Consider the following 25,172-nt stretch of genomic DNA (forward strand, 5'->3'; position numbering starts at 1 on the left):
GGAGGTCATCCAAGACCAAATCAGGGAGAGTTGAGGGCGACCCTTGCTGTGGGAGCTCTGAGTTGGGGATTTTCCCCCAGGTGGACGCAGGGAAGCCGCAGCAGATCAAGTGGGGAGGAGACCTGAGAGGGGACTACCAGTGGACTGTTGGAGATGACTTGGGGGAGGAGGTATAAGGCCTTGAAATGGGATCGAGTTGCGGGGACAGCGTAGGCAGAGCGCTGACAACCTGCTAAGCTCCGAGGGGCTGGAGGGAGGTGGCAGGTAGGGGGGAGGGGGAACGGTGTTTGCGGCATCTGGAGTCATCGATCTTCCTTTTCCTTCCTAATTTCGTGGGCGCTGAGTTTGCAGACGGCTGAGACAGGGAGGGAGGCCGGAGACGAGGGGGTGGGGGAAGGGACGAGCGCGAGTTTGGAGAGCCCGGCCGCGTTGCCGCCGCTCGCCGCCTGCAAACAAGGCCCCCTTCAGCCAGCTGCCCACCCTCCCCACCCCCGCCTCCAGCTCCCTCCTGCCGCCGCCGCTGCTAATTTTATCCGCCCCCAACTCTGGCCCGGGCGTTAATTGGCTGCGGCTTCATTAGCAGTTCTCAAGCTCAGCCGTCCCCCTCCCCTGGGGACCCCTGACTGGGGCGAGGGAGGGGGTAGGACAAGCTGAGGCACAGAACACACCTCGACACTTGGACACTTGCTCTTCCGCCTTCCTTCTTTTTGAGTCCTGGGCCAAAATACCGGCTCAGACAGTGCAGTACTCTCCAGGGAATTGCCCACTGATTCCAGCAGGAAACTGAGTCAGAGGTGAGTCTGACCTAGACGTGCCTGGGAGTGAGAAGTCGCTGAGGGGGAAATAAATCATGGATGGATGGAGAGGTGGGTGGGTGGATGGGTGGGTGGGTGGATGGGTGAATAACAGACTCAAGCTGGAAGGATGAAGGAGGTGGGAGGTGGTTCTAGGTCAGAGGCTGGAGGAAGGAGAACCCTAACCAAGGGCTTATTGCTGGAAAACCTGAGAACACCTGAGGTTCGAGTGGGAGGGAAGGAGGTTAGAGCAAAGCAGGGACTTCTGAGGCCTGGTAGGAGAGCCAAGTGGGAATGTTCAGAATAAGCAAGTTAGCCCATCTGGGTCTCAGTTTCTTCACTTGTAAGGCAATAATAAAATAGCATGTCCTGGAGATTAAATGAGACTTTGCATGTCAACATGTTCTGTGACGGACTGTCCTTCTCCTCTTCCTCTGACTCACAAACTGCCTCCTCTGCAGCCATCCTCTTCTCCTCCTCCCCACCCTCCCCCTGGGACATCTGGACCTCTGGGAGCTGAGTTGCCCCTGCCCATCACTGCACTTGTTGCATTTTGTTACCTACTCACCTCTTGATGTCCCAGCAGTCAGTGATCTCTTCTTGTATATCCAAGGCTAGGCCATGTCTGGCACAGAGTAGGAGTGCAACATGTCTGTTGAATGAGTGAATGAGTGAATGAATGAATGTGTCATTTTGTTAAGTAAGACGATGGTTCTCAAAATCACTGCTTATTAGAATCACTGAGGAGAGGTCTTACTGTCACCATGAGTGGGCAAATGTCTGCTAGTTAAGATCCATGGAAGAGAAGAGAAGTCTCCCTCTCGTATATTTATATTACATTTCCCAGCCAATTCTGATCCCGAGGTTTGGGGACCTACTTCTAGAAGGGTCAGTGAGTCCCTCTCCCAAAGGATGAGTCCAGATGAAGTCAGGCTGAAAGGAAGATCCTGTCGGGTTCCGAGGATCTAGAGCCCCAGGGATAAAAGAGAGCTCACTGACTGCTGGAGCGGCAGGAGGTCAACAGATAGCAAGATTCAACAAGTGCAACAACAGGAGGGGGCGCCTCACTCAGCTCCAGGATGTCGCAGGAGAAGGAGATAATCATGGAGTAGCCAGAGGATGAGGGGACGGTGATCCATTCCAGAGCTCTGAGGAGCATGTTTACATACAGTCTCACTCAATCCTCACTACATGTTGTTTTTGAATTACAAGTGAGGAAACTGAGGGCCAGAGAGGCTAATTTGCTAGTTTGTCCCAGAGGTGGAACTTGAACTCAGGTCTCACCCCTCCAAGCCAGGGAGCTTTCCAGGGCATGCAGCTCTCTAGCTTGAAGGGGAATCTTTATATTTTCAAAGAGCCTAATAATCTAGGTATTCAGGAGGCACCCAATAAATGGCTGCCGTTTGGACAACGGGGCGGGGAAATACCCCCACTAAGCTTGAGGACAATGAGGAGGTGGTGCAGCACTGGATCTCTTTTCTTTCAGGCAAGAGCCTCTGACTATGGGCTACAGATGGGGAACTGAAGAGGAAGAAGAAGGCAAAAAAACTACAATTCCCAACAGACCATAAAGGGGCGGCCTCACGCATGCGTAGGTCCTTCTCCTTAATCCGGTGGTTTCTCGGGCCGTTCTCGCGCACGCGCTCTCGGATCAGTCTTCTTCCTACCCTTTGCCTTCCCCCGCCAGAGTTGGTGGCTGGACTTCCTGCGACCTCGGGTAGCGATGCTGCCCTTCTCTTTGCTCTGGGCGACTCGGGTAAGAACGGGGCTTCGGATACTGGGTGACCAATAGAAAGCGAGCTCCCCTCCTACCCCAGTTCCCATTCACAAACTCTGGGGTTCTCCTGGGTTTTCCACGCACGTGGTTTTGGTACTCGGGGAACGGACTTGCAACTAGGGAATCCTTGAGAACACCTCCGACCCCAATGCCCGCGGAGCATCTGGGGCCCCTCGCCATTCCAGCAACCAAACGTCCCAGGACCTGCGATCACCCATTTCACGTGGCATTAGGGGAGAGAACCGCACCAGATACCCCGTGGACCCTGATGAACGAGCGGGTTCCTGGACTGGACCGGCGAGCAGTCTTTTCCTGCCAGCTTCCAGCCGTGCAGATGATGCAACCCGGCCCCACTACTTACATCAGGAGTCCCTTGACTCTGGGCTGGAAGGACATGGAAGAATGGAGGGCACAGAGGGCAGGATGTGGGTTTTGTCTTTCCTGCCAGTAGGCTCCCCCCATCCACCTTTCCCCCAGAGACTGCTTAAGGTCTCTGCCTCCTCTATTGCTGTGGAAACTACCTCTGCAGCCTATTGCCTAAATCCTTGCCAACTCAGCCTCCAACCCCCTGACTGCCATGGAGGTCCTGCAGGAAGACCTTTTTGTTCCTGTGGGTTGGGGAGGTTCTGGAACCTTAGTGGACTGCCTCTGAGTTCCAGAGGCATAGGCTTCTGGGGGACAAACTTTGCCCTCTGGCTTTGCAGAGTGGTTCATGGGTCAAGCTGGAGGGAAATTCTGAGGTGAAGTAAATGGACCAAATCAGAACCACCCCCTGGACATTGAACTCAACCTTGGCTCTGGAACTGGCATTTGAAGGCGGAGGTGGGGGTGGCAAGAATTGGAAAAGGCTGCTGGACCACTGGCTGCTAGGTTTCGAGCCAGAAAGCCTGATAAGCATGGCTGAGGGTTGCTGGATGATTGTGGTGTTTTTTTTTTTTTTTTTTTTGACTCTGGTTTTTCCTCTCCTAGCCTCTGCAGAGATGTGGTCAGCTGGTCAGGATGGCCGTCCGATGCCAGCACAGTGAGGTGGCCCAGACCCACACTGGAGAAGCAGCCAGGGGCTGGACAGGCCAGGAGAGTCTGTCAGACAGTGACCCTGAGATGTGGAAGCTGCTGCAGAGGGAGAAGGACAGGCAGTGTCGTGGCCTGGAGCTCATTGCCTCAGAGGTGGGGCTTGGGGAGAGGCACCACGGCATGGGCCACAGTGGGCGCAGGAAATAACAGGTCATCGTACTGCTCTTTCTCCAGATTTCCCTTTCAGACTCAAGGCCTTCCTGCTGGGCCTTATCTCCTCCTCTTCTTACTGTCCTCTGAAGAAAAGGCAGGGCCAGTCTGGATTAGGGGTTGGAGACATTAGCTTTCAGAACTGTCCAGGGCCCCTGCAATCTAGTGTGCTCCCTTCCACTTCCCAAGAGGGAAGAGGAACCTGGAAGTACAGGTTCGAGTGGACAGGTGGCCTTGCTGGGGACATCCATCCCAGCAGCTGGGTTTCTCAGAATGCTTTCTTCAGGCCTGACAAGGAACGCTGAATGAAAAAACAGAGCTTTCTCTAGAACCCAGCTCCCTCCCTGTGGCCTGGGGCTCTGGCAGGAAAGGGCTACGGGGGGCTCCAGGGAAAGGGGCTCAGTACCTTCTGACGTTAACTCCCCCAATCCCCCCCCCACCCCAGAACTTCTGCAGCCGAGCTGCGCTGGAGGCCTTGGGGTCCTGTCTCAGCAACAAGTACTCGGAGGGTTATCCTGGCAAGAGGTGAGGGCTGGTACCAGAGGGCTGAAGGCAGCCTCAGGGATGGTGCTCCCTGTGGGGGACACCTGCCTGTACCCTCCCAGCGTGTGTAGAGGAGCGGCCTTCCCAGCCCTTTGCCGCTGGTTGCAGGGGATACCAGGACCCTTTCTGTGTGCCCTGATACACCCCCATCTTGTGGCAGATACTATGGAGGAGCAGAGGTAGTGGATGAAATCGAGCTGCTGTGTCAGCGCCGAGCCTTGGAGGCCTTTGACCTGGATCCTGCGCAGTGGGGAGTCAATGTCCAGCCGTACTCGGGCTCTCCGGCTAATCTGGCCGCCTACACAGCCCTTCTGCAGCCTCATGACCGAATCATGGGGCTAGACTTGCCCGACGGGGGCCAGTGAGTACGGATGGGATGGGTGTTGGCTTTGGTGAGCATAGGGAAAGAGTTATTGAACATCTTCCGTGTGTCCTGCCATGCAAGTCAGTGGATGAGGATGAGAAGACCCCAGTCACCAGTGCTCAGCGCAGAGTGGACCGAGCAGGGAGGGTCGTGCCTGCTTGGAGCAGCATTCCAGGGACAGAGTCCTCTGGAGCTGGGCAGGCAGGGTGTGGTGAAGTCTGGGAGTTACTCGTCTCTGAAGCTCTCTGATCTCTCTCATCTGCTCCCAGTCTCACTCATGGCTACATGTCTGATGTCAAGCGGGTCTCAGCCACATCCATTTTCTTTGAGTCCATGCCCTATAAGCTAAATGTGAGTGCTGGGCCCTGGTGGCCCTCTCCTGGGGATGGGGAGGGGTGGGAGTCCTGGGCAGCCTCCAGGGTCAAGGAGAAGAGTGAGCTGCCCTGCTTCCTTCTCAGGGCTTCAGCTTTTTGTTTGTCCACGCAGCCTAAAACTGGCCTCATTGACTATGACCAGCTGGCACTGACGGCCCGACTTTTCCGCCCGCGGCTCATCATAGCTGGTACCAGTGCGTACGCACGCCTCATCGACTACGCCCGAATGAGAGAGGTTGGCGAAGGGCTGGCATGCTGGCAATATCCCAGGGAGGCAGTGGGGAGCTTCTGGAAGGGGGGCCGCCTTGGGGAGGCCTCTGTGGGCCCTCCCTAGCCTGAGGCCTGTCTCTGTACCTGCCCAGGTGTGTGATGAGGTCAAGGCGCACCTACTGGCAGACATGGCCCACATCAGTGGCCTGGTGGCGGCCAAGGTGATCCCCTCACCTTTCGAGCATGCGGATGTTGTCACTACCACCACTCACAAGACTCTGCGAGGCGCCAGGTCAGGCTTCCCTGAGGTCAGGCCTCATCTTTCCCTGCCTTCACGCCCTGTTCCCGGGGCATGACTGGGCTGCATCCCAAAGAGGTTCATTCCCACCTGAAGCCCCAAAGACTCCTCAGTGTGTGATGACTCTCCTTGTCTTGCCCATAGTGGCGGTTCCCTGCTGGGGGATTTGGGAGTGGGCCCGAAGGGCTGCTCTCCTTGACCACTGGAATCCTGCACACCAGCTCGGCTGAGGTAGACTCCGAGAGCACAGAGGGCCCAGGCCAGCCAGCTTCCTCTGCTTTCCCCACCCCTTGCCCTTTCTTCTCAGCTTCGATTCTGACCTCCCACTTCCCACATAGGTCAGGGCTCATCTTCTACCGGAAGGGGACACGGGCTGTGGATCCCAAGACTGGCCGGGAGATCCCTTACACATTTGAGGACCGAATCAACTTTGCTGTGTTCCCATCCCTGCAGGGAGGGCCCCACAACCATGCCATTGCTGCAGTGGCTGTGGCCCTAAAGCAGGTTGGGGAGCTGACTCTTGGGGGGGAGGGCATTGGGCCTGGGGCCTTAGACCCTGCTCCGTACTGAGGGAATCGGAGCTGAGAGCAGGGAAGTGCCCAGGTGGGGTCAAGAATGGAGTCACAACTGTGCTGGAGGGGGCAGGGAAGAGGGGTGGCGCTTGGGGTTCCAGGTGCTCCTGTCTCGCCCTGCAGGCCTGTACCCCCATGTTCCGGGAGTATGCCCTGCAGGTCCTGAAGAATGCTCGGGCCATGGCTGATGCCCTGCTAGAGCGAGGCTACTCGCTCGTGTCTGGTGAGCCAGTGGGTGGGTGAGAGCCTCTGCAGCCTCAGACAGAGGCCTAGAACTCACCCCTCCCTGCCGACCATCCCTCCCCTCAGGTGGCACCGACAACCACCTGGTGCTCGTGGATCTGCGGCCCAAGGGCCTGGATGGAGCTCGGGCTGAGCGGGTGCTGGAACTGGTCTCCATCACAGCCAACAAGAACACCTGTCCGGGAGACCGAAGTGCCATCACACCTGGGGGCTTGCGGCTCGGTGAGACCTGGGCTTTGAGGGAGAAAGGATGGCTACCAGGTGGGCTTGGACTGTGCTAACCCTCTTCTGTGTCTCTCCCAGGGGCCCCAGCCTTGACCTCTCGACAGTTCCGCGAGGATGACTTTCGGAGAGTTGTGGACTTCATAGATGAAGGTGTCAGCATTGGCTTGGAGGTGAAAAGCAAGACTGGTGAGTGGGCACGACCCTGGCTGAGCCAGCCATTCGCTATCTGTCCCTCCCGCTGGCTGATCGAACTGGCTTCTCTGTGGAGTTCTAACTGCTTTTTTCCTTATCTCCCCCCTCTAGCCAAACTCCAGGATTTCAAATCCTTCTTGCTCAAGGACCCAGAAACAAGTCATCGGCTGGCTGACCTCAGGCAACGAGTGGAGCAGTTTGCCAGGGCCTTCCCCATGCCTGGTTTTGATGAGCGCTGAGGGCCCTTAGGAAATGAGGCCCACAGACTGAAGTTTATTGTCCTGCCTACTGGGACCAGTGGAGAGGAGCGCGACTATCTTTCCATTTTTTGCTGCAGGAGGGAAGGGCTCTTATTTAGGGAAAGACCCAGCTATATTCTGGACTTTGTAGCTGAGAAGATTTCTTTTTGCAACTAAACTTAGAAGGAGGAGACCTGGGGCTTTCTGCCCTGAGCTCTCCCATTATCTCAGTGTTACAGACTCCTTGCTTTTACTTGAAGAGAGGCCAGTTGCCCTTGTGAGCCAGAGGAAGGGATGGGTAGGCACCCATCTTTCTGTTTTTATCTAATAAAATGCTAACCTGCCTTGAGCTGTCCTTTTACTGTGGGAGGGGTGCCTTGGGCCGGTGGTGACTTGTCTCCTTCCACGTGTTCCTCCCTTCCCTCCCACCACCACAAGGACCATCCCCCCCAACCCCCACCGCAGCCTCCTTTTTCTGTCTCTGATCAGAGCCGACACCAGACGTGATTAGCAGGCGCAGCAAATTCAATTTGTTAAATGAAATTGTATTTTGCCCACGGCTGCTTCTGTTTGATCCCAGGGGACTGAGGGGAGCAGGGGAGGGGCAGGATGGCAGGGGGAGGCCCAGGTGCAAAGCTGCAGGGAGGGGATGCCTGTTGGCTGGGGAAGCAGTGGGCTTAGGCACGGGGAGGAGCTTTCGCTGTGCTTCCCTGGGCGAAGGTGCCTCATCCAGGGCAGGCTGGGTGGCAGGGGACGAGCCCAGTCCTCGAGCCAGGGCAGCACCGCCCCTGCGCCGGCGCCCGGAGCCTGGGCTAGCGTGGGGCCCGCCACGTCACTTGGCACCGAGAGGCCTCCGCTTGCTCTCGGCTCACGTTGGCCACGCTCAACACGTAGCCTGAGCCACACCCTGCAAGGCCCGGGTAGTGGGGCAGAGGGGCTGGTTGAAGCCTTTTGGGTCAACACACTGCCCGCCCTCCTAACTCCTCCCCCCGCGTGGGACTCCAGCGGAGGGTCAGAGGCGCTTCCGCTGAGGGAGCAAGGGAAGGGGGTGGGGAGCTGTCTCCCCTCCTGTGGGAACCAAGCCTGTGTAAGCAGCAGCTGGACAGGGTGGCTAGAGTGGCGCCCTGGGGGCAGGGGGCAGAGAGTGGAAGAAATGAGTCGGCTGGCTGATGGTGGTTTACTTCTCACTGGCACCCCAGCCAGCTTAGAAGTCTGGCCGGTCCTTCTTCAGCTTCTTATAGTCAGTGGAAACTGCAAGAAACTGTAGGAGGGAAAGGGGCACTGAGTGCTCCAGACATCCCTTCATGGCCTGGGGGTGGGGAGGGTGGTCCTGGGACCAAGATGAACAGATGGAGGAGGTACCTTGTATTGGTCATTGGGGCTCAGGCGGTTCCAGGGCTCTGGGTTGTTCTTTCTGTCCCAGCTACAGAGAGGGAGGGGGAAGGTGAGGGTTTCCTCTCTGAAAGCTAGGAACCATGAGCCTAAAGTGACAAAGAGTCTCTGCCCCACCCCCAGCACCTCCCCCCCCCCCATCCTGGGGTGGGGGCCTACTTCGCAGAGACTGACAGGGGTGCTGTCAAGTGAAACAGGAAGGTTCGGTCCAGGTGACAGACTGACAACCCAGCCCAGGGCCTCCCACCTGTTCCTTGCTGCTCTAGGTTCACCCCCCAGAGCAGAGCACCGGGAGTGAGATCGTCAGGGGCTGGGGTTTCGTGATGCGCCTGCAATTCTACCCCTGAGGTGCTCAAGGCGCTGGCTGGAGAGCCCCCCTGCCCCACCCCCGCCGACCTCGGTGGGGCCGGGACTCTCCGCTCCCCTCTAGCCCCAAAGGCTCCCCTAGCAGCTCACCCGGCCACACCCCCAGCACTCAGGCGGGGAGGTGGAGGTACCCAAAGGCTGCCCGCCGGCTGAGCACGTCGCCATGGCAACCGGGCCGGGAGCGGTGCGGGTTCCGCAGCCCGAAGCGGGTCGAGTCTGGGGCCCCAGGAGTGAGTGGTCGGCCGGACGGATGGGAGGGCAGGCCGGGGCCGCCTGGGGCAGGAGCAGACTCCAGCCTGGAGCTGCTGCGCGGTGCACACGCAGGTGCGCCGCGTGGGGATCCCTGCTGAGACCACCCACTGGCACCGTTCCTGAGAGGCCCTAGCGTTCCTACCCTACCCTTGCTTCACCCAGGCCCCCTGCTTGCGTCCCAGACCCGGCCTTTACCAGACGTCGGGGCTGCGCAGGGCGAGTCTCAGAAGGTACAGCGCGGCGCTGCCCATTCCCAGGCCAATGAAGCCGATCATCGGGATGAGCTGCGGGGAAGACGGAGGGCACTTTAGGGGTCAGCCTCCTCCCCGCAGTCCCTTTACAATCTTCTCTGCCAGCACCCGCCCCCGCCCCCGCCCCCACCCCAGCCCGGGTCTGGCACTCCCTCCCGTCTGGGAGAGAGGACCTGGAATCTCCCACACCACATCTCCTGCCTTCGTCTCCCTCGTCCCACAGCGAGTGGGTCCCAGGTGGATTCAAGAGACACGGGGCATATTGCAGGGATAGACTGAGGGCACGGTGGAGAAAGACCAGAAGCACTGGGGAACTGGGCAAGGGGCAGGGTACTGGGAGATTTAGGGGCCGCCAGGGAAGCGAGAGAGTTAGGAGTTAGTACAGTGGCTCTGGGGACCGAACTCACCGCGGGATGTCTCTTGATCTGCCGGTAGAAGCGGGCCCCGGGATTCGTTCCCGCCATAGCGCCTCTCCACCGTCTGATGCTCCCCAGCGGTTCTGCTCCCTCGCTCTTCCTGGGGTCCCGCCCCCGACTGGGGAGGGTTCAGCCCAGCCCAGCCCAGCCCGGCCCGGCCCAGCGGGGCCCGCTTCAGCAGGCTCACCCCACCCCCACTCATCTCTTCCTCCCGCAGTTCCCAGCTCAGAGCCAGAGAAGTGTCGGGAAGCAGAGGGCTTTCTGATCCGGCACTCCTCCCAATGGCCACACCCTGGTCTGGGGGACACCATCACACCTGGGGCTTTGAACTGGTTTCAGAGAGAGGCAACACAGGCTTTGAGCAAGAGACTGATTGAGGGAGGATTCGGAGGTGGGAGGAGGAACTCACCATGGGACAGGCAGTCGGACAGATAGACTTGCAAGCCAAGTGCAGGGGTGATGTTCACGGGTAGGACCTGGAGGGTCCTGGGGACCAGTGACGGCATCAGAAGCACTTCCCGGACAGCTCTAGAGCTCACAGATAAGGCCCCAGTTCTGTCTCCCTACACAGTGTAGTGGGAGGAGGAGAGGGACAGAGAGACCCACAGCACTAAAGCAGCCCCAGCTCCTCTAGTCCTGGGTAGTTCTCCAAGTTGTGTTGTGGTTGGCTTGGAATAGTGTTTAGAGGCCAGGGGAGCCGGGTGTATTTTAAACCTGGTTCAGGATAGAGTAAGTCAGTTGTCGAAGTTTGGGGCTTCGATAGACTTGCTTGCTCTGCCTACGTCCAGTCCCCTCCAGATGGAGCCCCCTAAGGAGGCTGTTTCTGACTGTGATGGAGAGGAAGAGAATGGGGTAAGGAAAATAGCCAAGGAAAGACAGAAAAGATGGTGAAGGAGGAAAGAGAACAACACATCCAGAGATACACGTTCAGAGCAATTGCCTCCCTTTCTGCAGCCAACGTAGGTGTCTGCTATGCTGCTAGGGTGGGAAAGCTCACTGCCATCGTCTTTGGGGAGTTGGGGGCCTAGGCACCCAGGAACCTAGTCCTAACCACCTCTCCCTACTGCCATGCTAACTTCACCCTCCCATTCTCCTCCCTCTCACCCCACGGGCAAATCCCACGGAGTTCCACCACCTCTCCAGCCCAGAGCCCGGTGGTGGTGGTGGCATTGACAGGGATGAGTTGTGCATGCACCACTGGGTTTGCACGGTGGTGGAGGGGGCTGTACAGGGAAGGAAGCTACCCTTCTGGGGGCCCCCTCCCTTTCCTGGCGCTGATACCTCCCCCGCCCCCTGCGCTGACAAGCGCGGCTGTAATTAGGCTGCGGGGTCCCAGGCTCTCCGCCTCCCTCCGGCGGATAATGAGATAAAGTGTCAGAGACACGGCGAGAACAAAGAGACAGAGACTCACTGCGATGTGTGTCGGGGTGGAGGGGGGCGGAGGAGGGGGGACTGACGGGATGTCAGAACCTGGAGCGCAGAGCCCGGTCCTCCCTGAACACCCGCACCTCCAGGACCGGCCGGGGAGTGGAATGTTCTGTCACTCGTGCCCCCCCAGCCCTCCAGTCTCTGGGACTAGCAATCAATCGCAGAGCTCGAGCTCCAGGGGCTGCACATCTGGGCTGCACATCTGGTTCTGCATGGCACAGCTGGGGCGCCAGGACGCAGACAGGGACGTCTGGCCCCCGTGCCGCGCCCCTTGGCTTCTCGGGCCCTCGCCCGGGCTCTTGTACTATTTCTTGTGACTTCTGGCGACCAAGGTCTGGCGCGTTCCTAACTTTCCGCCCCGCTCCTTTCCTAGGGTCACGGTTGTTCCTCCTGCCTCGGGCCTCCGCCCCCACTTTCCAAGCGCCTTATTACGTTATTGCTTCTGTTCTGGCCTCTCCGAGGCGCCTTGACCCTGCACCTATTTCTGGTGCCAGTCTCTGACCCCTTGCCCGAGATCCTACTTCTAAGTCTCCACCCATCTCTGGATCTTGATCTCTGGGGCTGAGCTGGGACGCAGAACTCCGTGAGTTCCGCATCCCATCTCTCCCCACCCTCGCGCACTCTCCCATTAGAAAGACTAAGACCACCCGACCAAGCCGCGTGAGGGACGGCAGAAGTCATTTGCTGCGGATTAGGGGTGGCCTGGGGCGTGCGGGGTCCCGTGGGGACCAGATTCCAAACGCCAAATCGCACCAGGACACTAATCTTCGCGCTGGCTGTACCGCTCGTCGAAAGCAGCTGGACTGGGCGGAGCGAGCTGGCTGCTGGGGTTGTGGGCGCGGGCGCCCCCTGGAGGTTAAGATGCTCCCAAGCTCTTAGGGGAGATGCCTCGGGCGCCCCCTGTCGGGTCCTGCAGGCTCTGCGCCCCACAGTTTGGGGCAGGTTAAGTCTGTGCCTGGAGCGTCGGTCCAAGTCCCGCCTGCCTCTCCTGCCACTCCCACCGCCAAGGCACTGGGTCCCGCAGCTTCCCCTCTTCTGGTTTGAGGTGGGGTGGGGGGCAAGAAAGGAGAGGGCACGAGGGATCTCCCACCTCGCCAGCTGTGGGAGGCACCAGAGGTTCAGGCGGGCTCCTCTCTCTGGGCTGGTGGGCTCCAGATGCCCGGGGTTGGGTCTCTGCCCTAAGACTGCCCACTGCCCTCTGCCCCTGCCTGCCCTGGTCTCTGGCTGCCCTTCTTTCTGCTTCTTTCTTCTTCCAGCCCTTTCTGTCTACCTCTGTCTCTCTGTGTCTCTGTGTATGTCTGTGTCTCTCTGTTCCTTATCATTCTGGCTGTGTCTGTCTGTCTCTCCCTCTGCAGCTCTCTCTACCAGGCTTTGTCCCTCTGCATCTGTTTCTGTGTCTCTCTGTGTTTGTCTCTCCTTCCGTCTACATCTCTCTACCCTCTGTGTCTCTCTTTACAAATGCCTGTCTCTGTCTTTATCTCTTTCTCCCCCCTCCCCAATCCCCCATTCTATTCCTATTCTCCAGCTTGCTGCCCCTGGGGGGCTGCAGCAGTCCAACGAGACAGCCTGGAGACACCTCAGGGCACTGCCCGGGGTCTACTTCCCGGTCACCTCCACATGCCCGTCACCTCGGTGTGGACTCTGTCTTCCCTCTGCAGCTGTGGGGCAGGGAGGGGGCGCCCGGGAGGGAAGACACGGTGCCCAGCATCTGCTTGGGAGCCCCGGAGCCTCTGACCCCCTCTGCAGCTATTAAGGGCGCCGGGTCCCGAGGCTCTGAGAGATGATCATGATTGCATCAGCCAGACAGCCGTGGAGCCGGGAGCCGCGCGGCGAGCGAACGAGCGAGACAAAGACGCCCGCGCCATCTGTTTATGCAAAGCGCTCTCCGCCGGGGACCCCGGAGTCCCGGTGCCTCGCCCGGCTTGGGGCACCAGGTTCATGAGCCCGCTCCTGCCCGGCGCCCCCCGCTGCGCCGCGGCTCCCCCCTTCCCAGCACCCAGAGGGGCTGCGGGGCCAACGAAACGGAGGGGGGCGGGGGGTGTTGATGTGATTGGAGCGGACGCGGCTGTTTCTTCAATAATGGATGGAGATGATGCGGACGGCGGAGCCAAGCCCGCCCGGAGAGGAGAGAGGAATAGAAATAGGGAGAGGAAGGGGCGGGTGCGGGAGACTCACCCAGGCGCTCCCGCGCGCGCACGCACACACACACACACACACACACATGAGTGCGCGTGCGTCACACTGTCATTCGAATACACGCTGTCGCGCGGCTCACACCCAGGCACACGCCCCCGCACTGTCGCGGAGATACACACACCTGCAGGCAGAGACGCCAGAGCAACACACACTCACAGGGGCGGCTCTTCCTGATACTCACACATAGGCAGTCCTGCAGGCAGAGACACGCGGAAATGCCCACACTCGGGGCACACCCAAGTGTGAAGATCACACACATAGACACGCCAAACCACGTATGCACACCTAGACACTCCAGGGCTAAGCCAGACAAAAATTATAGAGGTTGGGGGGGGATGGAGAATGGGGACAAGTCCGACCAATACATACTTAAGGACACAGACACACACCAGGGTCACATATACCAACTTACACTTACATCTTGTGCTGATATACACACTTGGGGCACAGGCACACACACCAGCGGCACAGACACCCATAATCTCCAGGGACACAGAGGGACCCCCACCAACCCCTACACATTCAGAGGTTCGCACCCACACAGGAACTGCTGTCTGTGCCCTTCCGTGGTAGAGTGTGGCAGAGGTTGCTGGGGTCCTAGAAGCAGGCCTTATTAGCCTACCCACATAATGAGGTAGTAGTGACAGGAGGTGCCTGGGGCTGTGGACCCTGCTACCCTGCTTGACAGCCTGCTAGCTTCCTTCCTTGGCGCCCAGGGTGGGTGGTACAGATCTTGGGCCTCTCAGACAGCAGCCAAGCCAGATGGTCCCAACCCCGCACTTGGGGAGGGTTAGGGAGCCACCGAGGGACATTGGTGGCTGCATAGGGACTGCTAGGATTACCCACACAGCTGGGAGGCAGATGTGGAAGGGACGATCGCTCTGTGTTTCCCGTCATTCCCCCATGCTGCCCAATCTCCCCACTTGTAAGGGATACTTTTTTTGCTAAGAGCGGAGTGGGAACTCCAGAGGGGTAGGGTGTGGGTTGTGTCCTGGACCTGGGTAACCTGGCCCCTCCTCCAGTCTGTTTTCAATTCAGTACATTCCTTGGCCCAGACTTATGACCTTTGCTGCCTGTGGCAACATCATCCATCACCTAGGCGGCCATTTGTGGGAGTGAGGGGCTTTCGGGGCTCACACAGGGTCACTGTCGCTCCTGCCTCCTTCATGAGTCCTGCTCTCCACTGGCAGGCCTGGGCTCAACCAGCGGGCAAATGTTGGGGGGAGGGCGTTGATCATGAGGCTCAAACGCGATACTGGGCCGGTGTCCTCACCCCTGGCACCCCAAGCCCCCGTCCTCGGAGCTCTGCGCAGCCGGCCTCCCCGCTCCTCCCGCCCTCCCTCTCTCGGGCCCTTTGCTTAATTTCCTATTAACTGCTGATAAATCCAATTAAACCGCCGCTCTAATTAGGGACAGCTGCCGGCTCCGCGAGGCGGGGGAGGGGGTGCCCCCCGAGTGTAGAGCGGGGAGAACAGCAGCTCTCTCTGCTTCTTGGCACCCCCACACCAGCATCACCGCCCAATGAGCCAGTAAATTGGTTTTGCTTCTGCATTGTGGGGGGGCCCTCTCGAGGATCTCAGTTTTGAGTCCCTCAGATCTCTTGATGAAGAGATGCGACCGGAGTCCTAGCATCCCTGCACTGGGCCTCCGACCCCCCACCCCCACCACGCCTTTCTTGGTAGGCGGATCCCGAGGAGGGATGGGGGCAAAAGGCTGTATTTGTGTGTGGTGGTGGAGGGGGGCTGCTTGTGATCTGCTCCTATTCCAGCCCAAGCGTGATTACAGGGGGGCTGCCTGAGTTTTCTTCTACGACCCTGCCGCCGGCCCCAGGCGTCCGGCAAGACAGTCAAGGGCAAAGGGAACAGGAAACCGAACCCGGTTCCGCATAGAGTTTTCCTATGTGCTTCCCTACCCCCTCCACACCTCAGCCTTCTGGAAGGAAGGGGGGCGCGTCCGTCCCGGGCCCTTCTCTTCTCCAGCCCAGCTGAGCCTCTGCCCTCCCCCCGCCAGCAGCAGATGGTGCCCGGGCTCCCGCTGCCAACCTTGCTAGGCGGTGCCAACCTCAGGCCTGGCAGACAACGGGCAGAAGAGGATCTTCTGACTGCCGGGGCTGACCCTCCCCCATCCGCCATCAAGCTCCAGACCCTCGGCCTGCCCTACTCCAGGGACCACCCCAGGCTGCCTCTCACTGGTCCGCTCCCAGGTCCCCAAACTCCTCGTATCCTTCAGCTCCCTTCCCCACACCTTCCCGCTCCCCGCCACCTGCCACCCTGACCGGGGCCGGCGCATTTGCATATTTGCATATGCAAACAATAACATTTGCATACGGCGCGCCGCAGGGGGGTCTCCGCGTGAGCTGGTTTGCTGTCTGCCCCGCGCCCTCTCACTCGGTACCTGTCGCAAAGGGCTGGGGCGGGGGCCGCGCGGGAGGGGTTAGGCCCCCCGGCCTCGCTCTCTTGGTTCCCAGAGGACTTGAGGAAGTGTTGCCATGGAGACGGCACGCACCCCACCCCCTCCCAGGCCCAGGGTCTCCGGCACGGTGTCTCAGGTTCTCTCCTTCCGTCCCGCCCCCCCCACCCCGCCTTCTCCCGCCCCGTCCCTCGCTCTCCAACGGAGATCTTGCATCGCCCCCTGGCGGCCTAGCTCGGCACTGAGCCAGGTTCCGAAACGCAAGGGGGCTGCCCGAGGCTAAATCGCCAAGAGCTAGGGGAACTACCCTGGTGTCAGGTCCTTCTAGCCGCCGGGGCTGGGGGGGGGGGAGCGGTGACTCCAGTCAGGCTCCCCTTTCTTCACTGACAACAGAGGCTTCGCCTGGCGGACGCACCTGTCTCCCCATCTCCCACCGGCCTCGGCCCAGGTGGATGTCCGGTTACCCGATGGTAGTGAGCTGACACAGCGGGGGAGGATTCTGCACGGCTTCCTATACCCTCGATTCGGCCCCCAGTTAAAGAACAAACTTTTCTAACTTTTTTCAAAACTTTAATACAGTCGCAGCGTTCGACAGTTCTCCTCCCACACCCCCGGGGCGCCTCCTGGTGGAGACGCGTTCTTCTTCTTCCAGCTCTCAAGGGCTGGGCCTGAGGAGTTGCAGGTGAGGCGGCTCTGCCGGCCAGGTATCCAAAGCCCGAGGCCGGGGGAGGGGGGCGGGAACCAGTCCCTAATCCGAAGCCCCGTCTAGCTCCGGCGGGCCTTCCCTCCCCTCCCCCATCCAGCATAGTTGCTTTCGCCCCTTTCCTCCCCAACCTCCACTGGGCCTGCCCAGAATGGGGCCTGGGTATATCCGGTCCGCAGGCGCCGGCACGCCTAAATCTCCTCCAGGAAGTCGGTGGGAAACAGCCCCACCTTGCGGCCGGTGTAGACCTTGACGTAGCCGCCGGCTTCATCTCCTTTCTGGACCACGATCTGAACGAAGGATTAAAGGTTTAGGGAGGAGAGTGATTCAGGGAAAAGGTGGAAGAAGAGAGCAGGGGAGCCCGGATTTATGGAGGCCTATCCTAGCCCCGTTAATGGCTTAAGATCTGCAAGGAGTATGGTTTGCCGAGGAAACTTGGGGCCTGGGGTTGGATTGGGGCACCAGAGCTACCTGGTCAGTTCTATCTACCTACCTACCTACCTACCTATCATCTATCTATATTTATTTTATATTTTTAAAAGATTTTATTTATTTATTTTAGAGAAAGAGAGAGCACGAGCAGGAGGGGCAGAGGGAGAGAGAGAAAGAATCTCAGGTGACTCCACCCTAAGCAGAGTCCACACAGGGCTCAATCCTCCCACCCTGAGATCACGACCTGAGCAGAAAGCTAGAGGCGGTTGCTGAACCCACTGTGCCACCCAGGAGCCCCTACCTGGTCCTTCTTGAGAGTGATCTGCCCAATTTCGCGGTTTCCCACGAAGGATCTGGTCACGCGGTGCACACGCTCTCCAGACCGGACCCGAATGATGAAGTTTGGAGGGAAAAATCCAACCTTCTCCCCTATTTTCCCCTAGAGGAGACGGTAGGGTGAGTCAGTCTCTCAGTCTCAGATTCTAAAATCAAGCGATGTCCCACCCTAGCCTCAGCCATTTCTCTTACCCGCCACCACTCCTCATTGGAGTCATCAATGACTGTGATCTTCTCTCCAGGCCTGTGAGAGGAAGGGAGAGGCCTCTGATATGTAGGGGGCTTACTTACCTATCTGGCCCAGGTCCAGCCCCAACAGGCTCCAAGCCCTGAGTGCCCCCCCTTTCCTTTCCCATTGGGAGCTAGGTTCTCCCCTCTCCACTCCCGGTGCACGCCCATCCCAGTCCTACAGCCTCTCACGGGAAATCCAGATCGTCCTTCTCCAGGGCTTTGAACCGATAAAGAGCCACGAAGTAATGAGACTGCTGGAAGCCAGGCTGCTTGTGCTGGGGGTGAAAGGAGGTGATGAGTCTCTGGGCTCCTCTGTCCCACACTGAGGGGCAGGAGTCCAGAGCAGGGGAATTCTCCAGACACACTACATTACAACTCTCTTCCAGGTCCCTGAACTATGAGGATTCTGTGCGTGCATGCATGCGCGCACACGTGTGTGTGAGGTGGTGAAGGCAGGTCAAGGGTGATGGGAACCCATGGAGTAAGTGTGAGCTTCTGCTGAGGCCATGAGTGGTGTCAGACCTGGGTTGGGGAGAGGACTGGGGTCCCTGCAGGGAAAAGGAGTCTCACTTTGTCATCAGGTGTCTTCTTTTCAGCCTTCTTATTCCCTTCAGGGTTTCCTGGGATGGGAAACACCAACAAGTTGTCTCTAGCTACTGGAGGGTAGCCCCTCATTCTTTTACTCTTCTGTTGCAGAGCCTCTTTGATCTCCAAACCTGGCATGCCCTTTGGCCCTCCATTCCCTGTATCACAGCCAAGCCCCTGACCCTACTCCATCTCTAGGGATGGAAGTAGGTAACACTCACCATCCTGGGTTTTGCCTTCCTCTGGTCTGGCAGACTCTGGCTCTTCTTCCATCATGGCTGCTAGAGGCTGGAGGGGGTACCAGAGTTAGGAAGATGCTCTCTTGGGAACCCACGCTTGCCCTCTCCAGCCAGGCCAGCCAACTACAGAATAATAGGATCTCAGGGTTTTGAAGAACCCTTGGAGGAAACACCTAGTTCAACCACCAGCCTACTGCCTGAGCTTCCTGTAAAACATCTTGGTAGGTGGACCATCCACATTGTGCTTGAATGTAGCTAATGACAAGGAGCTCACTACCTTACAAAGTAAGCCCATGCCATTTGATGGTAATTCCCTAAATTAAACCTATTCGGTCTCCCTGTAACTTTTAGTAATTGGTCCTGATTTGGCCTCTGGAGCAATATAGAACAAACATAGTCCCCTTGAAGATCTGAGGATAGCTGATAAGTCCCTTCTGTCTTTTCTTCCCTAATTAGTCCCTTCAAATCACCCCCTCCCCCATGATGCTGTTTCCAGAATTTTCACTATGTCCGTTCTTAAAAATACTCTAGTGTGTAAGGAAAAAAATGGGCAGCACAGCTTTTATAATTCCCTTAAGAGAATAGAACCTGAGTGTGCTTACCTTTCTGGAAGCAGTCAAATCACACTGCTAGGGGCTTTGTAAATCATAGTTCATTCTACAGAAATCTCTAATTTGCACCCAACCTCCATATCAACTACTCTGAGGCCAATCCCTAGTTCTGTTTTTGTGCAGTTGATTTTTTTGATCCAAGAACAGGCATATATATTTTTCCTTACAAAATTTCAAATGACTGGTTTTGGGCTTTTCTTCTAGTCTGTAAGATATTTAAATATACTATTTTGTGTATAGGTTTTCCCTCCTAGGTTTCCCACAAACTTCAGGGATAATACCATTTATATTTTCATTTGTATCAGTGAGAAAAATCTCCATAGGTGAGGACCGAGGACCAAATCATGTTATAAGGTATCAGAAATCTCCGTCTAGCTAGACACTCCCTAAAGGACCTGAATCTTTTGGGCACAGTCATTCATCCAATTTTAGGCCTCCATCTAACTGTTATCCACATCAGTCCATCCCAGTTGTCCAGAAAGCTGTAACGATATGCTAACAAATTCTTTGCCAAACTGAATGCAAGTCTATGGCATTACCAATCTAGTAACCCTAATACAAAAGGAAATGAAGTTACTTTCGGCTGCTAGTCTGGTGCCTCAGTTTCCTCGTCTGTAGGAAAAGTGAGTCAGACAAGATGATATTCATGGACCCTTCATGGATCTTCATGGTGCCGTCATGGCTCTAGAATTCTAATTACTTGGCATGATAAGTTTGCTTCCCCAAATCCAAAAGTATGGCTCTTGCCTCTGTTCAGCAATGCCGGGGGTCTGGGACCTAGGCTTCAGTGGGTTATGGTGCTTAATCTGACAATTTCAGAAGGGAGTTTCTGGAGCAAATACATGCTATGGCAGGAGTTCTCAACCTGAGACCCTCTAATATTATATGCAAAAATATGTCTGTTGGGTTAAGTTCCACTTTAGGGGAAGAGAATCCCTGGCTTCTGTCAGCTTTCCAGAGAGGAGAGAGGACCTGCTGCTCCAGGGAATCTCTCAGAGGGACCTCAGGAGGAAAATATGGTGCTCACATTTTTCTTATCTGCCTGGCCCTTCTTCCGTTCCTTGTTTGCCATGATCACCCCAGTGCGCAGGGTTTCAAACACAGGATCATTGTGATTGGCAGCAGCTAGTGGGAATGGGAAGAAGAAAGAAGCCATTACTGTGGAAGCAGAGAAAGACCTGGAGGAAACAGAGACCTTCTAAATAAGGGAGAGGTGGGATGGAGTAGATGGATACACGTGTGTGTGTGTGTATGTGTAGAATTAGGGTAGGGTCAGCTGGGCATTTCTAAGTCATCAATCTATAAGGAGCTCTAAAAACATCACTGGAAATGTCATGTGATGGAGAAAAATACTTACCAGCACTCCTTCCAGGCAGAGCACTTGTTGGAAAGACAACTGTGCTACTAAGTTGTTTGGGAGTTGGGGAATGCTCACAATCACTATTCTCCTTCTAAGGAGAGTGCTCCTTTAACTGTTGGCTTTTGTCCCATTGAGTGGCATGTGCAAGCTGGGGGCTGCCACCAGTGGGTTCTTCTTTTTCCCACCCATGCTCCTCATAAAGTTCAGCCTCTCCTCCAAATAAATGTTGAGTAAATTGTCAATGAATTTGTTTGTAAGGGGTACCAAATTATGAATCTGCCCAGGATGCCCACAGCTCTTGGTCTAGCCCTGAGACTGGTATTACTCTGTATCAAGGATGAGGACAGTCAAGAATCCTTGTTCTTGCTTAGAATTAGTTTTACATATGAAGAGCCCAGATTTTGAAGCTAGGCAGATGAAAGTTTCAGTCTTGGCTGTCTCTTGCTAGCTGTGTGGAGCCCTCGCTAAATCTTATCTCCCTCAGCTATAAAACAGGAATATTGACTCTGTATTCAAGTTGGCTAAAATATTAGGTTGAGAGAAAACCATGGGAAACAGAATCTTTCTGTTTCAGAATTTGGCTTCCAAATCTAGAAGTGGTGCTGGAGCCATGTCTAGCTTGCCCTTTCCCTCGGGTCCCACATGGAGCACTTACAGAGATCTTTGACACAAGCGTACTGCTGGTTGCTGTAGAGTGGGGAGCTATAGGCCCGATGGAAACCAGGGGGCTGTAGGATGGGATGGGAGAAAGCATTAGAGACAGCAAGGTATGGCCCAGAACCCCATCTCTCCCATGAGTGCAATCCCTTCTTAGAGTAAGAAACGGGTTGAGAAGGAAAAAGCAGGGAAATGGATGTGATGACTTGGGAGGGACTGGAAGAGGGGAGCTTGGCTACGCGTGCTCTCCTTTCTACTTCCTCGCTCTCCAGAGCCTACTCACGATCTTGCCGAAACATCTCTGCATCTCCACGTAGGACTGACAGTGCTCGTGGATGTTAGTTTTGCAGTTCTTACAGCGAAGCCCAAATTTGTTGTTGACTTGGAAGAGGGAAGAACATTTGGGTGAGGTTCTTGATCTCCCCTTCCCTTTGTAGCAGTGCTGCTACTCTAGCTCTCAGGTCCCTTTTCTTTCTAGGACCCAACACTATCAGTTTCTAATAGTGTTGTTTTTATTTTTAAAAGATTATTTATTTATTTGAGAGAGAGTGAGTGCCCACAAGTGGGGGAGGAGCAGAGGGAGAAGGACAAGCTGACTCCCTGCTGAGTATGGTGCCCCACATGGGGCTCGAACTCAAGACCCTGAGATCAAGACCTGAGCTGAAATCAAGAGTTGGATGCTTAACCGACTGAGCCCCCCAGGCACCCCTTCAATAGTGTTTTCTTTTTAAGATTTTATTTATTTATTTGAGAGCTAGAGATCACAGAGGGAGAGGGAGAGTGAGAAGCAGACTCCCTGCTGAGTAGAAAGCCTAACTCCAGACTTGATTCCCCCGGAACCTGAGACCATGACCTATGCCGAAGGCAGAACTTTAACCCACGGAGCCCCCCAGGCGCCCCTCTGATAGTGTTTTCTTAAAGCCACCTCTTGCCACAGACTGTCTGCCATACAAATGCTCCTCTCCTGAGCCTGTTCCCCCACCTCCTGCCTTCAACATCACGCTCTCTCCACTTCCCTTCATGACTCACGCACAATCATCCGGGCACAGACATCACAGAACTTGGGCTTCTTGAAGAAATGATCTTTGAATTTGTGAGGCTTGTCATTGACAAGCTTAGGAGGTTCTGGGGGGGGCTCCTCCTCCTCCTCTTCTTCTTCCTCCTCTTCCTCATAGATGTAGTAGATGGGCCCCCCACCAGCTCCCACTGCCTCCCCATTGGCCTGGGGCTCTGGGGGAAGCTCCATCTCCTTTGTTCCCGGAGACTCCTTCCTGAATAACTGCTTCAGCCGCTGTAGCTGAAGGAGGAAGGGGATGGGGGAGGGGAGGAAACCCAAAATTAAAAGAACTGTCATGCTCTCTAGAGCAGGTAAGGCTGAAGCTAACTAAACATTTTTCTAGTGTGGGCAAGGGGCACCCCCTAGGATTAGGAGTATTGGGGGCTGCAGGTGCTGACTAGCATTCTGATGACGGAGGAGTCACATTCAAGTGAGATCAATCCAAGCATTCTTCAAGGGCTTCGGTGGCTTCCCAGCTCCCCACACCCGGGGGTCCCAGGCCCAGACTCACCCCACTTTGCCGAGTCTCTCCTGGCAAGGAGGGCTTAGGGGACTCCAGCACCTCCTTTTCTGTCATCCTGCAAGAGGTTGGACCCCACTATTAAATCTAATCCCTGACTGCCACTCTTCCTGTCCTAATTCCTGTCCCTCAATGCAGGATGGTCCTTGAGTGGACTTTGGGAGAAATTTGGTTAAACAGAAATCCTTTCACAGGCTTATGGACAGAAAGATTCCATGGAGGTCCAGAGAAAAGCGCCAACAGACTACAGAACTGCCCAACTGGTTCCTCAAACTGATACCAAACCTTCCCCACCCTGAGGGGCAACCCGAGTTTCCAGCCCCAATACAGCGCTCAAAGCTGCATGGTTTAGGGATTTGCCTAGTTTGTTTCTCCTGGGAATCTGTGGGCAAGGGAGAGGTGACATACACCCTTCCAGATTCCCTTTCTTGAAGAGGTTTAATGTGTGTGTCCAGAAGCATGCTTGGAGGGATGGGCTGGGGACATTTGTTCACCCCTACCCCTTTCTTGAGTCCCAGGGGCCCAGGGCCTAGTTCCCAGCCTGCTTCAGTCCTCGGCTATTTTAAGTTTTCAGAGTAATATGAGCCTTTCCTTCCCTTACTACTCCATTCCCTTGACCCCACCCCCACCCCACCCTCCAATCCTCGCTCTTGTCCTGGAGTCACACTTTCACTCCTAAAACCCTAACTACTCACAGGCCAAACTGAAGACACTGAATAGGCTACAGATTGGGGAAGTTGCGGGGAGCAGTTCTGGCAATGGGCAGAGGATGAAGAGGCAACTTACGTTTGGGATTCCCTAAGTCAGTCCACAGTCTGTGGAGGGAAGAGGGAGCCCCTGGGGTCTTGATGGTGGTGCTGGGGGAGGACTGGTCTTCTTCCTTGGGGGCTAAGCCCCCCCAGTACCCTCTGTACTCACACCGGCTACCCAGACGTTATTTGTAGACCTCCCAGTCTCTCGCCTTGGTGTCAGAGCTGAAATGACAGGGCTGGAGGAAAGTGGACAGCTGAGTGACACAGCTGACACAGAGAAATTGGACACGGGGAGGTCTGGGCTGGGCTGGACCCTAACTCCTCCCATCCCCCAGAGTTGCTACGCCCTGGTTTTTTATCTATGGTGTACAGGTCAGTTCTGCCTAAATTCAAGAAGGGACAGTGTTTATGCCGCATACTCATTTAGGTGATTTTGGATGACAGAAGGTATAGATCAAATTGTACACAGTTTTCCCCAAGGTCCAAACACCTCTCCAATTCTACCTTCCCTGGACCTACTTTAGGAACTAGCTTTTGATTTTTCAGATGCTGTCTTCCCGTGGCCATGTGTTTTCATACTCACAAACACTGATCTAACTCTACTTCAAACCTTTAGGAAGGAAAGGGCCAGGAACTGGTGAAGAAAGGAGAATTTCAATTCTCCGAGGTTTCCTATCAGCCAGACTAGATTGCATCCTTATCCGTGGGTAGCTGGAAGGGTGCCTCGCTGCCATCCTGAAAGGGAGTGAAGAACATGCATAGCACTGCTTTATTCCCTCCAGTGTGCCCAGGAACATCCTCCCATCCCCCACTCTAAAATCTTGTCCTCAGGGTCAAGAGTAATCTAAGAGCTACTGAAAAAAATCCAGGCTGGGATTTCTGAGAGGCTCTGGGGGTGTGCAGTGATGGTCAGGTAGAGATGGTATCATTCCCATTGGACAGAAGGCAGTTACCACACAGAGGGGTTTTATCTTCTCTAAGTAATGTCTGCCTCCCCTCGAGGACTGAAAACTTTTGAGGTAAGACAGCTATGCCCCACACTTCTGATATCATTCTGATTCCCTGATTCCGTCTCCCTCATCTGATGCCCCGGTATATGAACTTATGGGTCAGTGAGGTATCTGGCATTCTCATCTCGCAGGGATGCAGCCTTCTACTCTGGGCTGTGACATGGCTGAAAGAGAAGATACTCCCATCTCGGAGGACAGCCATTGGATGTAGTCATGTAGTGCTGCTTTATCCCTTGTATCTGTAAGAAGTAAAGGATTACATTGGAGGTTGGGTCAGACAAGCCTCAGAGGAGCCTGGCTAGAGATACTGCTACCCAGACCCAGGAGATTTCCAGGGTAATGTGCTTTGTCATTTCTGTCACTGCTCTTTTTCCTTAAGGGGTGGGTGAGATTGAATAGGGGCTGCTGGATGGCTCCTAATGGCTGCGGTCTGACAGGCTGTGCAACAAGAGGGCAGAGAGAGGAAAAGCTCCATCCATGCAGAGTGGGGAATGTCTGCTTTTCACCTTTCTTCAGCTGCACAGGACAGGGACTGCTGAGCGTGCCTGGATAATATGGTATCTTGGCACTGCAAGTTCAATTGATGGAGCTTTTATCCTAAGAAATATCCATTTCTGTCCTGCCACGCAGAACACAATTGCTTTCGTTTTAAAGAAAGGCCCAAGTCCTCCAGCCCTGAAGAGTTTCCAAAAGATCAGATTCTGGACATGTATGAGGCCACCATCTCAACCCAGTTTTGGACCTCACTCACCCCTCCCCAGACAGCCATGAGGACCCTACATGAGTATCACAGAATTAACATAGTGAAGGAACCTCAGAGGTAAGCTAGTTAGTCCAAGTCTCTTATTTTACTATTATAATAAGGACTCAGAGGTCTGGAGTTGAGAACTGATGTGCTTGATGAAACCACACTT

At 55.8% G+C, this 25,172-nt stretch overlaps 3 protein-coding genes across 3 annotated transcripts; 1 reads left to right on the top strand and 2 right to left on the bottom strand.

The window, feature by feature from the left end:
* Positions 1-2,421: 2,421 nt before the first annotated feature.
* On the top strand, positions 2,422-7,399 carry SHMT2 (serine hydroxymethyltransferase 2). The gene is made up of 12 exons (XM_080811505.1): positions 2,422-2,550; positions 3,541-3,738; positions 4,241-4,320; positions 4,499-4,699; positions 4,972-5,053; positions 5,189-5,311; positions 5,439-5,578; positions 5,923-6,088; positions 6,280-6,379; positions 6,466-6,621; positions 6,703-6,810; positions 6,928-7,399. The coding sequence occupies exons 1-12, from the start codon at positions 2,518-2,520 to the stop codon at positions 7,053-7,055; spliced, it is 1,515 nt and encodes a 504-aa protein (XP_080667631.1). The 5' UTR covers positions 2,422-2,517; the 3' UTR covers positions 7,056-7,399.
* A 165-nt stretch (positions 7,400-7,564) lies between these two features.
* NDUFA4L2 (NDUFA4 mitochondrial complex associated like 2) lies at positions 7,565-9,819 on the bottom strand. Its single transcript, XM_080811532.1, has 4 exons — positions 9,724-9,819; positions 9,261-9,349; positions 8,418-8,478; positions 7,565-8,316 (listed from the first exon to the last, which is right to left on the bottom strand). The coding sequence occupies exons 1-4, from the start codon at positions 9,778-9,780 to the stop codon at positions 8,260-8,262; spliced, it is 264 nt and encodes an 87-aa protein (XP_080667658.1). The 5' UTR covers positions 9,781-9,819; the 3' UTR covers positions 7,565-8,259.
* Positions 9,820-16,317: 6,498 nt separating this feature from the next.
* On the bottom strand, positions 16,318-24,360 carry STAC3 (SH3 and cysteine rich domain 3). Its single transcript, XM_080811510.1, has 14 exons — positions 23,859-24,360; positions 23,415-23,484; positions 23,283-23,311; positions 22,488-22,554; positions 21,949-22,216; positions 21,203-21,300; positions 20,918-20,990; positions 19,930-20,027; positions 18,274-18,340; positions 18,038-18,087; positions 17,657-17,742; positions 17,429-17,480; positions 17,202-17,339; positions 16,318-16,758 (listed from the first exon to the last, which is right to left on the bottom strand). Exons 4-14 carry the CDS (start codon positions 22,551-22,553, stop codon positions 16,660-16,662), a joined length of 1,095 nt encoding a protein of 364 aa, XP_080667636.1. The 5' UTR covers position 22,554; positions 23,283-23,311; positions 23,415-23,484; positions 23,859-24,360; the 3' UTR covers positions 16,318-16,659.
* Positions 24,361-25,172: the final 812 nt, after the last annotated feature.

This window comes from Martes martes, assembly GCF_963455335.1.
Source record: "Martes martes genome assembly, chromosome: 8".
Lineage (NCBI taxonomy): Eukaryota > Metazoa > Chordata > Mammalia > Carnivora > Mustelidae > Martes > Martes martes.